Source organism: Hyperolius riggenbachi, chromosome 11 (genome assembly GCF_040937935.1).
Source record: "Hyperolius riggenbachi isolate aHypRig1 chromosome 11, aHypRig1.pri, whole genome shotgun sequence".
NCBI lineage: Eukaryota > Metazoa > Chordata > Amphibia > Anura > Hyperoliidae > Hyperolius > Hyperolius riggenbachi.
Window position 1 is genome coordinate 208,836,211 of NC_090656.1, and position 15,884 is coordinate 208,852,094.

At 43.9% G+C, this 15,884-nt stretch overlaps 1 protein-coding gene across 10 annotated transcripts in view; it reads right to left on the reverse strand.

Annotated features, from left to right (window-relative positions):
* Window positions 1–13,880: 13,880 nt before the first annotated feature.
* Window positions 13,881–15,884, reverse strand: part of NAV2 (neuron navigator 2) — a 629,613-nt gene continuing 627,609 nt past the window's right edge. For all 10 annotated transcript variants that reach the window (XM_068260211.1, XM_068260213.1, XM_068260209.1 and 7 more), the window contains 3 exons: window positions 15,054–15,172; window positions 14,740–14,943; window positions 13,881–14,130 (listed from right to left, as the gene is read on the reverse strand). In XM_068260211.1, the coding sequence (XP_068116312.1) occupies window positions 14,005–14,130; window positions 14,740–14,943; window positions 15,054–15,172 (449 nt within the window). In that variant the 3' untranslated portion in view covers window positions 13,881–14,004. The remainder of the gene's footprint in view (window positions 14,131–14,739; window positions 14,944–15,053; window positions 15,173–15,884) is intronic.

Genomic DNA, 15,884 nt, shown 5'->3' on the forward strand with positions numbered 1-15,884 from the left:
CATCCTCGTCCCCAGTCACTTAGAAAGCGGGCAATGTAAGCCCGGTGTGCAGCTCGTTGCATGCGAGTACTACTGAATGCAAAGCACTGCTGAGTCTACACAACAATTTGAATGCGCAGATTGCTGAGTCATTGCAGCACATTGCTATAGAGGTTAAAAAATATGTCATACTGCAACATGATGCGCATTGTGTGATCATGGCCTTAAAGTGTACCGGAGCCAAAGCTCGGATTCAAAATTAGATACTTACCTAAAGAGAGGGAAGCCTCAGGATCCTATTGAGGCTTTGCTGTTCTGATGTCCCCCATCGCTGAGTGCGGCTTCCACCGAAGATTAGCGACAAGCAGGGCCGGATTTACCATAAGGCACTGTAGGCACATGCCTACAGGCGCCTGATGATGGAAAGGCGGCTCACTCTCCTCCCCAGTGCCTGCCTTCCTCCTTCCCTATGTTAAGTCATGAGCAAAGCGTAAATGGCATTCCACTGACGAGACGAGATCTCCCTTCAGTCTGGGGCACATCTAGCTTCACTAGCTACTTAATACTGAGGGTACCTCTGGCTACGTAATGCTGTGGCTACCTATGACAGGCAAGGGAAGTAAGGGAGCCAGCAAATTTGCAGAGCATTTTGCTGGGGGTATATAGTCATGGAGGGTTTCTAGGGTGCCAAGACATCTGTGCCTATAGGCTCCTGTGATGTAAATCTGCGCCTGGCGACAAGGCATTGTTGCTAATCATATCAGGGCCGCACACTTCCTCTCCTTTCAGAATGGCCATGCAGTAGCTGAACGAGCCTGTCTGAGCAGTAAGTCAGAGCCGCTTGTATTCCAGCAGCTCCGTGCTACTGTGCAGACGCGGCTGCGCTCATAACAGAGGAGGAGAGCGGCCCCGATCTGAGTGGGAGCCACGCTCAGCGACAGGGGACATCAGAACACTGAGGGAATCCTCAATAGGATCCTGAGTCTTCCCTCTCTTCAAGTAAGTATCTTATTTTGATCCCGAGCTTCAGCTCAGAAGCACTTTAAAGGACAACTTTCCAATGGAAAATGCATACTTTTAAAAAGTACATTTCCCCTAGAGTGAAACATACTATAAATTACGGTACCTATAAATGACCTTTTTCCTATGTTGCCGTCACTTACTGTAGGTAAAGTCACATGTATCTCACACTCTCTGTGGTGTAGCCAGTATCAATCATGGTGTGCACAGGTTTTATGGAGGGGGTGACGCCACCCTGCCTTGTCAAGCCAATGAAGAAATAAATAAATGGCACTCTCCTTAAAGCAAACCTGAAATGAAAATTATAAGTCAAAGTAAATATGCACACGTCATACTTGCCTCCTGTGTAGTCTACTCATCAATCGCTTTCTCGTCTCATGTGTCCTGTTTGTCCACTGTGATCAATGGAACTATTTGTCCTCCACTTTGAAAATGGCGATTACCCCATAGCAGCTTCCTGGTCAGTACACTGTTAAACTGTAATATTGCCCACTTGAGCCGTAGGAGACATGGACACTACCTTGCTCATCAGTTGTCCTTTCAGTTATAACTGACAGCAACTGGTATATTTCAGTTCTGACAAAATGTCAGAACTGGAAGGAATCATTGTAAGAAGTAAATGGTGAGCTTCTGAGAGGAAATGACAGTGAGGTAAGTATGTAATATCCATTTGAAGGTACATCATGTGTTTACTTTAAATAATTTTACTCGGTTCAGGTTCCCTTTAAAGTGATTCCTATATTTATTTTACATTTTCACCATAAAGCCAATGTTTCAAGATCTCAAGGATCTCTTTATCAAAGCAATAATTGGTCTGAGCCAAATCTGTCCGTTCTATGTTCTCAGTGGTAGCCGTTGTCCATTTTATATGCGTGCATGTTAAAGGACAACTGAAGTGGGAGGGATATGGAGGCTGCCATATTTTTTTCCTTTTAAAGGGGAACTGAAGTAAGAGGTATACGGAGGCTGCCATATTTATTTCCTTTTAATCAATACCAGTTGCCTGGCAGCCCTGCTGGTCTATTTCTCTGCAGTAGAATCTGATTAACACCAGAAACAAGCATGCAGCTAGTCTTGTCAGATTTGACTTTAAAGTCTGAAACACCTGATCTGCTGCATGCCTGTTCAGGGGCTATGGCTAATAGTATTAGAGGCAGAGGATTAGTAGGGCTGCCAGGCAACTGGTATTGCTTAAAAGGAAATAAACATGGCAACCTCCATATACCTCACTCTTCAGTTCCGCTTTAAAGGATACCCTAAGTGACATGTAAAAACATGCATGTTTTTACTTTCTCTAGTGGATACTGAGAGCTGCCTAAGGAGGATTGCCAGATCGCACTAACAGGGAACTGTCTACATTCCCGATGTGCATTGTCCGAAGTGACATGTGACATGATGAAATAGACATGTGTATGTACAGTGCCTAGCACACAAATAACCATGCTGTGTTCCTTTTTTTCTTTTTCTGCCTAAAAGAGTTAAATATCAGCTATGTAAGTGGCTGACTCCGTCCTGACAGGAAGTGACTACAGTGTGACCCTCACTGATAAGAAATTCCCCTTTTTTACCTCTTTCTTGTTCTCAGAAGCCATTTTCTGCTAGGTAAGTGTTTTATAGTTGGAATTTCTTATCAGTGAGGGTCACACTGTAGTCACTTCCTGTCTGAGTCTGGACTGAGTCAGCCACTTACATACCTGATATTTAACTCTTTTAGAGAAAGAAAAAAGAAACACAGCCTAGTTATTTGTGTGCTAGGCACTGTACATACCCATGTCTATCGCATCATGTCACTTTGGGTGTCCTTTAAGCAATACCAGTTGTCTGGCAGCCCTGCTGATCCTCTACCTCTAATACTTTTAGCCATAGACCTTGAACAAGCATGCAGATCAGGTGTTTCTGACATTATTGTCAGATCTGACCAGATTAGGTGCATGCTTGTGTCTGGTGTAATTCAGACACTACTGCAACCAAATAGATCAGCAGGGTTGCCAGCAGGGGCGTAGCAATAGGGGTTGCAGAGGTTGCGATCGCATCGGGGCCCTTGGGCCAGAGTGGCCCCGAAGGGACCTCACTCAACTACATTATTAGCTCTCTGTTGATCCTGTGCTCATAATAATCACTTCTATAGATACTTTGAACAGTGGTAATCATTAACAAGCTATTTCCCATCCCCTTCTTGCACCTCTGACACTGTAGCTGCCATTGGCAGGTTTTGGTGTGCCGTATCAATTGTTATGTATAGAGTGCTTGGGGGGCCCCAATGTAAAACACGCATCGGGGCCCACAGCTCTTTAGCTACACCACTGGTTGCCAGGCAACTGGTATTGTTTTGAAGGGAATAAATATGGCAGCCTCCATATGCTTCTCACTTCAGTTCTCCTTTACATTTTACAATTTCTTGTGGTAGTGGTGCTTTAATCTAACTTGATTCTGGCTATTGATCCAATGCTCCGCCCCAAAGTATAAACTGCTGTTCCAATTGATAATTCAACTGATATTGATCCAGAAGTCCTTATTATATATATATATATATATATATATATATATATATATATATATATATATATATATATATATATATGTATATATAGCAGACGGGCCACCTGAGAACTGTGCTGGTCACATAAATGTCCAGGCATTAATAGTATAAGCCCAGTAGAGACACAAAGGGAAATGAAGCCAAAATCTGAGGATTCAAGGAAAAAAAAATCTGTTACAACTGGAATGATTTAATTCACACCCTCTCCTGGGAAACACTGCAGCAGCTCTGGTATGCACCATTGTGCGTCTGTCACAGTGAATACTGTAGTTGGCAGTACACTAGTTTTCTCTTCACCCCTCCTCTCTTTGAGTGGCTCATGACACACCTGAGCTGCTCCAAGAGCTACTTCCTGCCCTCCTAGGCCCCGGGCCTCCCATGACGCCAAGTGACGCCTCTTCCTCAGGCAGCATCAGTGTCAGGGCGGAATCCCGCCCCCCTCCGGTGCTCTCCTCTCCATCCATGCAGAACAGCAACGGCAGCGCAAAGGCACTTGCATCCAGACGCCGGAGGGTCTCCCGTGTGATGTGCCTGCAGCTGCTGGGTCTCCCTGTGATCTGCCCTCCATAGCCGCCGCTCATCTACTTCCTGTTTCTGCTGAACACAAGTGCCTCTATGCTGCCGCTGCTGTTCTGCATGAAGGGGGAGGAGAGCACCGGAGGGGGACCCTAGGAGAGGGAGGGTCCTAGGGAGGAGAGAAATCAGGCCCCCCTCCGGCGAACAGCTGCTCCCCCCTTCCTCTGGCGGGTGCTGTGCAATCATTGGGGAGCGGCACATCCTCAAGTTTGAATCAGATGGCAAAGCGTCTACAACCGGCCCTGTTCCTATGGCACTATCTCTTAGAAGCCTTTACAAGGGCAGGAAACTGGCATGGCAGTTTTGCAGGAGGAGGCGGGTCTAAACAACAAAACATGTATTTTCTGACACAAAGGGTCAGTTTTAAAACATTAATTCATACAACTCTAGTTAAACTTTTGTGTACTGTACTGACAGTGCAGAATGTATTTATACACTTTAGGTCCATTTTAATAAAATCCAGAGAGAGACTTTGACCCTTTCCCCACCCCCATAGTTTTATAAGTCCCAGATATAATGACCAGAGAGTCCACCAGACAGGATAAATAAGAATGAATTTTATTTAATCGGTAATAATTTAAGACTCATACAATCAATCAAGTTTTGTTCGTCTTGACATGAGACATGATCTGACCCGACCATGCGTTAAAATTCATAAAACCAATTAAAACAAAATTGAAAACCAAAAAAGGAAAAAAAAAAAAAAAAAAAAACTTACACAAAATACTCAAGTTCCTAACTTTGCATTTTTTTCTTTTTAAAAAAAGACTAGAAAATGTCATCATCAAAATGCAGCAGAATTCTCTGTACAATTTCCTATATTACACGGCAAAAATGTACATCTCAGCATAAAAGGGGAGAAATAGCTTTTATTTTCTGTACGACCCAGAACTAAGTATTAACAGACAAAATTTAATACACCATCTTTTAATTTTTTAAGTTTTTTTGTTTTGTTTTGCATTCACATCGAATGACCCAAAATTTACAGAGACAAGTTTGGGGGCCTTTATATTATTATTTTCATAACATTTGTGAATCTTGCAGACAGATCGTGTTGCGGTTGGCCTTACGTAGTCCTAATGTTGCATAGAATTGTTGGGAGTCGTTGAACGGTCGATACGAGGAAACTGGAAGCATAGTTGGGACGTGGCGGGTGAAGGGCTGGTTGGGCTGCTAATAATTATGTGGATTGCGATGTGCAAAGTGCGGTAACGCCGTCCCACCAATCACAAATCACCTGGTGCCTCAAGAGGTAGACAATAAAAGTCATACGTAGAAATGATGATCACAAAGTGTAAGTGCAGTGACATATGTATGGGTACCAGAGAGCCTGCTAACCTTTCAGTGGAACATTATCTGCTGTTCTGCTCCCTTCCCTTCATGCACACCCCGATCTGTGTTAGCTGATCTGACGGCTGCTCGGGTGACTTTACTTCTGCTTTTAAAGGGGGTGTAATATCCAAAAATAAAAAAATTGCCCCCCCCCCCAAAAAAAAAATAGACTGTAACCCAAAAATATATGTAACCCTGCTCCTCCCTCCCATATGTTGTCACTTATTTTTTCTTTTTATCTGGTCTGGGTGACTTTGCCTAACTGCAGGAACTGTGCAGTACTAGTGGGATTGCAGCACTGTTTATTTTTAAAGGGAAGGTCCAAGCAAAATAAAAAAAATGAGTTTCACTTACCTGGGGCTTCTACCAGCCCCATGCAGCCATCCTGTGCCCTCGCAGTCACTCACTGCTGCTCCAGTCCCCCGCTGGCAGCTTACCGACCTCGGAGGTCGGCAGGACGCATTGCGTACATTTTTACGCATTCCCGCTAGTGCAGGAACATTAACACATACGTTTTTACGCGTTACTGGTTCAATGCCTAAAAATGTACGCATTGAACCAGTAACGCGTAAAATGTAATTTGTTAATGTTCCTGCACTAGCGGGAATGCGTAAAAATGTACGCAATGCGTCCCGCCGACCTCCAAGGTCGGCAAGCTGCCAGCGGAGGACTGGAGCAGCAGTGAGTGACTACGAGGGCACAGGATGGCTGCATGGGGCTGGTAGAAGCCCCAGGTAAGTGAAACTCATTTTTTTATTTTGCTTGAACCTTCCCTTTAAGATACAGTAACAAGCTTATCTCAGCATGCAAATAAAAGAACGCTTCCTATTTTGGATAAGATAAGGACACTATGACAAGAAGGTACTTGAATCCCCTCTGTTTTGTAGGTGATGTTTGCTGTGAGAGGGGCAGCAAGCTGTGGTAGTAGGGAAGGAAAATTAACACTCAGTTGGGTTGCAAAAAAAAAAAGAAAAGGGTAGAAGTGATGTCACTTTTGGCATCACAGAGAAACAGTAAAGATGAAAACCAGCAGAAATATTATTTTCTTTTTTCCCTTTCACATTTTTCCTACATCTGTGAACACTAAAAACAACAGTATAAGTAAGCGAAAAAGGTCTGCTTGTTATTGAAATGAGCTGAAGAAGCCATTGTTCTGTTCTCCGTAAGAAGTGCATTAAGCTGTATACAGCTGCTCAGATACTGTCAATCAGAATGAATGTTGCTGATAGTTTTGGCAGCCAGTTTGTGGGGCAATCACTGTAGCGACATGATACTCAGCATAGCCAAGCAGCCTGTCCTTCTCTATGGAGGGATAAGGGGGATGAGAGTAGCACAGAAGCAGTGGCTGAGTGAGAGGCAGTAGACAATAGTGGTTGGTTGTTTCAGGTTAGTGATCTCGCACAGCAGATTGCACATAAACTTTGGAGGGCACCCCATACTGGCGCTAGATGTTTATCCAAGATGACCACTAGCAGTAGTTAATGACTTCAAATAATTTTGTCTTGCATGCAAATTTTTGGCGGCTTGGAGTTGGACCAATCAGAGTCGATCCTTGATCTGATTGGCCCAATTCTAAGCTGCATTAAATGTGCATGTAAGAAGAAGTTATCATCATCTCAGTGACCATCTCCAGCGATTACAAATAATTGTTTCGGTGATTAAAAGCTTTCTGTTGGCAGCTTTACTTAAAGGAATACCGCGGTGAAAATAAACTATAATCAAAATGATGAGATAAACTGTTGTATCTCATCAGTTTATTTTCACCTCGGTATTCCTTTCAAGTCAAATTCCAGGAAATATTCTTATTTTAGTTTAGAATAGCGTGAAAAGGGGTTTTATTTGTTGCCGTATCAGTCACACTTGAAGAGATTTCCTGTCTGGACAGGAAGTTATGGAAATTTGCACAGGTGGGGGAGACGGGATGGAATAAGAATCCCAAATCCCAAAGAATCCCCTTTCCACACTATCTAAAAATAAAATCTTCTTCCTTGGAAATGTGCTGTAAGAAGCCAGCACATATGGTAGTCTGGTTGGCTTAAACATCTGATATGAGCTGTATTGGTCATTACCGGTACAAATTTTAGCGAACAATCATGCTTTAAATAAGAGTCTTCAAATTGAAAGAAAATATTGTATTGAATCGATCTACTCCACTAAAGAATGTGACTTGTGATGTTATCTCCACCAGTTATGATCATATCTATAAAAAAAATCCCCCAAGCGGAATGATCATTTCTTAATGGAAATGATCAATAATACAATCAATCAGGATCGATTGGGCCCATCAGCTACTCTGCTTTCATACACTATGATATTAATATTCTGATCGAAAATACAATTGTTCACTAAAATTTGAACCACCAGCTAAAACTCTGTTGGGATGCTATTTGCCTATTTGTAGGCGGAACGGGGACCAATAGCGATACTTGGCCATATGTAGGCACTTGCTGTGTGACTATAAACAGTAGTTTCAGGTCTATGGCTAGCTTTAGGCATTGCTAGAAGAATGTAGAAGGATTGACTCCCATGCTGGCTTCAGACGCAGTGGTAGATAGAACTGCTTGACCACTATCAGTGGGAGGAGAGATAAGGAGAGATCAGCCCAGTAGGCTGAATAAGAAACTAGATATAAAGCTACATACACATGCTAGATTTTCATCACCCTAAAACAAACATGACTGTTTTGGGGCACAGTCTAGAATCTGTACCGGGGTATCCCGACTTCCAACAACTGCCTATCCCTCTTCAGGGATCTGCAAAATTGGATATTTCTTCACTGTCATTTAGTCACAACCTGCCCTCCCCCCCCCCCCCCCCCCCCCCCCCCCCCCCCCCCGACAGCTGAACAGAAGGTTTACACAATGGTAGTGGGTAAAATGTCACCCAAAGCGATCACAGAAGATCACATCAGGCATCAGTCATCCCAGGTGTGCTCTTATGCCTTGTATACACGGGCAGATGTACTGCCATCTTTCCGTCTATCGGCAGGATTGAATGATAATGCCTTATTCTACATACACTAGTGTAAGGTGGCTGCTCTATTCGAGATTTCGACCACGAGCAACATCGGCTTACACCTTGACGATTTATGCATGTACACAGCGCGGCGAGTGCAATCGATGATTTACCAGTGCATCTGATGATTTAACAAAGGCTCTCAGTGAACAATCGTTTGCAATCGGACTGCTGCATAATTCAATCCAACCATCTAAATGGATCATTGATTAGATCAGTGGTGAATATCGGCCCGTGTCTACAAGGCCTTAAGCTACATCCAGACGCTAGATTCTCATCCCCTGATACTATCATGATCTAGTGTTGGTAAGGATGTCCTCCAACATCATTTAAAGGGACCCTGAGCAGTGAGATAAAAAAAGAAATCTGGACTTACCTGGGGCTTCCTCCAGCCTCACATAGCCCGCGAGGTCCCCCAGCATCCTCCTGGTCCCGTCTGTGGTCCCGCTGGCCGCTCTGGTCATCCAGCGACTTCAGCTGAAGGCGCGCACCCTTCGTGTCATCATGCCGGTCGCTGTAAGCAGCCTGTGCATGCGTGGCTCAGTCTTTAGAGGACTACATCAGCCACCAGCGGATTACCGGAGCCAGCGGGACTACAGAAGGACAAGGAGGATTGTCAGGGTACCTCCCGAGCTACGGGGGGCTGGAGGAAGCCCCAGGTGAGTCCAGATTTCTTTTTTTTATCACACTGTTCAGGGTCCCTTTAAAGCAAACCAGAAGCAAAAAAAAAAAACGTATGATATAATGAATTGTATGTGTTGTATGAATAGAACATTGGTAGCAAATAAAAGAGTCACATATTTTTAGTTTCAATAATATAGCTTTTTTTGTAATAACATTATCATATCATTAGCATGATTCTGTCATACTTGCAGTTTAGAAACCACACCCGTCTTTTGAGCTATAGAGCAAAGCAGAAGTAATGACCCTTTGAACTTTCCTGCAGTAAAACCTTATCTCAAGCTGTCTCTCGCTGTTTCTTGGCTGTGTGAGTGCTTAAAAAAACAGGACTGTATTCGACCCAATGGGCTGAATAGCTCAGAGAAGCTCTTTTCTATAGATAACAACTGAAGTAATTTTTTAACTCTTCCTGTACTGTATAGGACAATATGAGACTCTTTTCTTTGCTGTTAATGTTCTATTTCTCAGCTGTACTACATATACAGTTCATGATCTCATAAGCTTATTTTCACTTCAGGTTTGCTTTACAAATCTGCTGTGCCAGATCCCTACATAACAGATTTGCACAACCACAATTGTCTAGTGCCTCCCACTTATCCACTGCTCCTCCCCCCCTCCCCTCACACTCCATAGAACAGAACAAGCAGCAAGGCAGGTGCCAAGCAGTCTCTTTACAGTGATTATTCCTAAAACCGTCACCTGAAACTATCACCAGCAATAGTCCTAGTTGCAAGTTAACTGAGCATCTGTACAGGCCTTAAAGAGTTCTGCAGAGAACAGAAATAAAGTTAATTCACAGACAAGAGTAGCAAAAAATGCAAATAAATCTCAAAGAGGGGTGTCTGTAGAGGATAAGGGGAGCAGAATCACTCCCTTTATCCACTACAGATAAACCAAGTTACACTACTGATAACAATGGGAAGTCCGGTAGTGCTGTATGTATGTCACTGCAGTTACACTTTATAATACCCATGGGCAATGCAGAAATGAAATTCCCACGTCTGGCTGTTTATAACGCTACCCCAGACACTTTCCTCCTTTGAACAGCAGCAGAAAGGCCATGTTAGGTGCTACAGGGTACCGCAGTTTGCACATCTTAGCATATAATCCAACCCAGGTTTACAGTAACAATCGTACAACACACAGAGCGTGACCAGGGCTGAGCTGGTGCGAGGCGTGGAACCGCAGAAATGGAATCTGAAATGGATAGCCGTTCTATAGACGCAGGCAGACCAGCTTCCTGTCGTCCCAGAACAATACAGTGTATACAGAACAGGCTGACGCGTTTCTGGACGCGCAAACCTTACAGACCCACAATGGTGACATATGTACAAAAAAACTATAAATATATATAATCGTTTCATGATTTTATAGGTGAGAACTGTCAGTGATATGAGATATCCAGCTGTATTCACAGTAGCGGATTTCAGTGCTAGAGTCACAGCGCTTGTGAGATCAGTTTACGCGTTTTACACGCCAGCTGGATAGGCCTTTTGTCACCATCACATTGGAGGCGTTGGAAAGATCACTATTTTAAAAAGACAAAACTCAATGCTTGTTGCATAACAGCAAAGTAACCCCACATTGTGATAATGGAGGGGAGGGGGGGGGGTGTCTATGTAGCAATATAGTCAGTGCGGCATATCTTTATAGAACAGCTGCTTCTGCACTGGAGTCATTCAGCAGTGACTGTATTACTGCTGAAACTGTCAGTTGTCTAGTAAAGCAGGTATATGAGGTATTAATGCAAGCCAACAGTCGTCGCTTCATGTGTATGGGAAAAACGCAGATACGGGCGCAGGCTTATAAGGAAAAGGCAGCGACCGGAGAGACCCTAGGTGCCACCATTTTGTTATAAGCAGGGTGGACAAATCCACAAGTCTCAAGTCTGGCGGAGGAATGTGGACTTCTCTGATTTTGTACAAAGCACAGCACAGCTCAAACATTCACCGGACAGGAAATAAAGGGGAGGAAAGCAGAATTAGCCCTGCACTGAATGGAAGAGGTATGGGGGCTCTCTGAATCCTCAGTAATCGTCCTATTGTGACTTACAAGTTTAAAGTACACCTGTCAATAGAATGATATGGAGGCTGTCACCTTTTTTCAGTGCAATTTGTGTAGATGTATTTTACATGTGCAATTACTTTTTGCATAAGGGGTCATCAGAACCTATCCTGCTCTCCCAACATTCAAGCTCACCAGTGACATCTCTCCTTTCTCCCCTTCATCAGTATCAAGCCCCTTATAAAAACTCTATGTCACATGATCACTGCACTGACGCATTTCGTGTGTGGGAGGGAAGACCACACCCCTGCACTATCTGAATGAAACCACACCTCCCTCCAAGACAATGACATCAATGAGTTAATTTTAAAAGGCTGTCGAATCTAGGAGCTATGGCTTTACCTAAATAGAGCAGGAGCACCCATTTCCTTGCCACATGTTGATCACATGACATCAGCATCAGAGGGGGTGGAGCTCCTATAAATGTGAGAGAGGAAGGATTTCACTGTGGAACAGGATAGATATAAGCACCCATGACCCTCTGCAACAGCTACTAATAATTCTTTTTAAGTAAATTCAGGCCCTGCATATAGCAGGCATACCATACATCCACACTACATAGATGAAAACCCTGCCAAGGAATAGTATCCAGAGTGGCAGTGTCACAACGCCTGATTTGTATACTTGTTCCCTTGGTTTATAAAGCATTATACCCAGTGGCCAGGAAAATAGCACCTTTTTTGTTAGAATAAATTGAAGATGGCAGCCTGCATAGCTCTCTAATGACAAGTGCCCTTTAACCACCTCTAAGGTGCCATTTCCTCCCCTTACTAGTAAGGCATTGAAAAATCAGCACCAAAATGAGATAAATGGGGTTTTGCGTGTTAAAATGACTTTAATCCGTCAGCTTTATCCACTAGCACCTTCCCCTGCATGATTTGCGGAATTCCATTAGTTTTCAGCTACGCGTTTCTGTGTCCCGGCAGAGGTGGTGGCTCAGGGAAAAGGCTCCTCTCCCTGATAGGGGATCCATCCCTCTGCTGCGATAGGGACAGGCTGAAAAACACTAAAAGACCACAAGTCCAATTTACATAGAAATATTGTACCAGCTAACAAACCGTGTCAGACAAAGGTGGAAGGTCCCTCTAGGAGTTGCATACATCGTTAGATGTGAAGAATTACCTGAGTTAAGGCTGCAGAGAGCTTCTGCATATTGCATGTGATGTGTTGTTATAATACGTAACAATTACTCCTTTTACTGTGTGTCAGTGAGTGAAGGTGAGTATAGGAGAGAAATCATTAGAACAGAGGTTGGGTGCATGGTGATAATATGATGCACGCCCCCTCAGACAATCTGCATGGTGGAATGGGACCCCCCAGGCATCCTGGTCTTAAAGTGTTCGCATACTTCCACTCAAGTGATAAAATAACAGTGATGAATAATGCAGTGCTCATGTTTGACTGATTTTGCTTCTGTTGTAAAATACAAGCATATGAAATATGAGCCAGAAGCAGCCATACAGCCAGATATGATCGCTGCAGAGGGATGATAATGAGTGCAGCCAGTTCAATTACCTGCCTATAAGCAGTGGAGCGAGTTTTCATGCAAGGGCATGGCATAACTGATCACAGCCCAATTTTTTTTTCAATTGCAGTGAATTGTATCGAATTTGGAAACTTGTGTGTGGTACGTGTGCATCCTACTGTGTAAAAAAAAAAAAGTAACCTTATACAGACAGAACACTCTGTTGTCTTAGTGATTGCCAGAGATTACCCGTGTAAATAACTAATATGATTTCCCTAGAAGCGATAAGCAAAAATTCATCCTAATATTCTAATTAGCTTCACCCACAAGGAGTAAGCTGGGCCTAGCAAATCACCGAATAATGAACACAGTCGCTGGTTACATGGGTTAGCAGCTTTGATTTGCTTGTCCCAGCTTCTGCTTCCTGTGTGAAGCATAATAGGACACGACTTTGCTCATCGCTACACTTTAATAAGATAGGTTGGAAGAGTGTTGAAATGTTTGGTAACTGATAAAGTTTGAAGCATACAGGTTTTTTTTAACGGTATAAATCCAATGACACATCATAAAATTCTCCTTTCACCTCGCTCTATCCCTCTTATCTCTGTGTGTTCCATCTAGATGTACAACCATTTATCAGATAGATTAAACAAGAAGTGTTCCTACGACAGACCTGAAGGACCGACCAGCCTGCCACTGGTGACCGGACTTACGTCAAGGCTGTAGACTCAGTGACCACCCCCAGTGATGCCATGCCTCTTCAGTAGGGCAAAGGGGCTGGCTTTGTTTTCTTTTTGGCTTACAAAAAGTCTCTTGCAATTTTCGCAAAAGCTCCTCAGAGGTGACCGCGACTGATATTACCGGCATTTTCTCAAGCAGCCTCCACGTGTGGGTGCAAGCCCTTACACTCCCGGGATTCAAGAGAGGGACGGATAAAGTCCTGCATAGCTGTACAGTGCTTCCGCAGCCGACACCCATCCCCCAGCACCAGCACCGGTTATACGCCAAGAGCAAGGCAAGCAGTGTAGTCAGAGACTCGCTGCAGTGAGGTCATCGTGTGAAGCTGGCGTGCCCAGCACCCGAGTGTTTGGTTAGAGCAGCATAGGCAGTGAACCTTCTCTCCCCCTGCGGACAGGCGCCACAAGGCCTGTTCCGTCTATCAGCGTGTTGGCGTTGCCGCCTCCCCCGTCTCTACAAGTAGTGCAGCCATTTTTCTTACACATTGTTAATACAACAGTAATGCGTAGGGCGACCCGCGCCCGCGCAGTCTATAAAGTGTCTTTGTTCTGCCCTATGCAGTGCTGGGCTTGGAGTCTGTTTGTGGGAGTGGCAGTCAGAGCGCTGACTCCAGTGATGAGTCCAGGATGTCGTCATGGTGACTGTTGCTGTTGGAGTCGCTGTCGTAGCTCTGTGGGCTGGAGTAATTGGCGGCTTCCTGAAGCCTCATCAACATGTTCATCTGGAAGAGAAAGTGGAGGTATATTAGCGGCTAAGGCATTCAAAAAAACTTTACTTTCAGCTATGGCATATAATTTTTTTTGTAAACAAAACTGCTGAGTGATAATGAGAAAAATAATGGCGTTTTTAATTTATCAGTTTTTTTAGTGGCCTGTAAGCTGTTGAATTCATGTTTAAAATCTCTGATTTCTGCATCTGGACACAGGAAGTGCGTCTCTGTAGAAGCCTCCTCAGGGTATGTGAGAAAGACCAATGGGTTCCATTCATTTTTAATTTTTTTTTCACTTTAAGGCAAGTATCTGATTTCAAACATGATCTGGGTAGCTTACGGAACTTCTTTAAACTTCAGGTCTACCTTGAAAAGTTTCAGGAGGGCGAATGGTTCAGATAGGGGTAGGATTAATGTCCATCTCAGGCCTACTTTGACAGAAAGCACTAGGACTAGATAATCTTATGTGTGACATGAGACTTCCCATTGACCTCTATAGAGGAAAGAAGGAACTTGATTGAGAGAATCACCCCTAGCATTTAGATCTAAATGTCCTCTGTCTGTAGGTAGAAGTGGAGTCACAGAATTGAGCTTCTGCACAATGTGCCCTTATTTCCTCACCAATGGGTCCCCTTCACCTTCTCCAGATGGCGCCTGCTTGCTGGAGGTCCCCTCCCGAGGGACAGAGTACCCATCGAAACCAACATCTTCCGGTCGCAGCTGCAGCAGTGGTGGCCATTCGTGTTGCTGGGGGATGGCTGTCCACGGGTACGTCTCCATCACCCACTTGGCTGGATCCTCCCAGGGTGCCCGCCTGCCATACAACTAGAGGAAAATAACGTATATGAGTGAGGGAGCTCAGACAAATGGGACCTAAGCATGGCTGCAGCTTGGTCAAAGAGGAAAGATCAGAACAATGACGAGAAGAGCTTTACCTGAAGCCCTTCTCTGACCGCCTCCAGCAGATAGGGGATGATTGAGTAGTTCCACAGGTCTGTGAACCAGACTCTGGATCCATCCACATCCATTGGGCAGGATAGGAACAGTCGAGGCCCTGTGGGAATAAGAGACAAGAGCTGATTATTATTGTAACAGTAGGTTAGTACCGCCCAGAAGATGTATCCATGTAATGGTAGATTGGCCTCTAAATGGACAGTGGAAAATTTTGCAGGTGTGATCAAAATCAGCAGAATGTGGAGGCACCCCGACACGGAAGAAGCTGTGCTCCTCCCAAGTGCTGTTTTTTTCTCCTAATCCTGTAAGTGTTAATGTACCTCAATGTGTTTCATAGGAAGGCGCATTACCCAACTACCGTGGGTTGCTACTCAAATGGTTTAAGTACCAGTAAACGTGCCTTGTGCTGTCTGCACATGGCAAATTTACCGTCATTTAAAGCAGCAGTGTTTCTCAACATTTTATTGGTATGTACCCCTTTTAAAACCCAGTAATCACCAAGTACCCCCTAGCATAGTAAACATTATCACAAGTACCCCTTGACAAATATATATTTGATTGTAGTACATGATAATTGGTTCTAAACAATTTCCAAGCATTTACTATTGCTTTTAACTAGCTAGAATGTTAACTTGGTGTTGTTTAAATAAGATTTATCATTTTCTAAATCTCTAAATTTGTTATTCTTGGTTAAATATAGCACACCTGAGTACCCCCTGGAACCATCAGAAGTACCCCCTGGGGTACGCGTACCACACGTTGAGAACCTAGAATTTAGTGCATCCACTCCAAAGTTACCTTCAATGTAATGG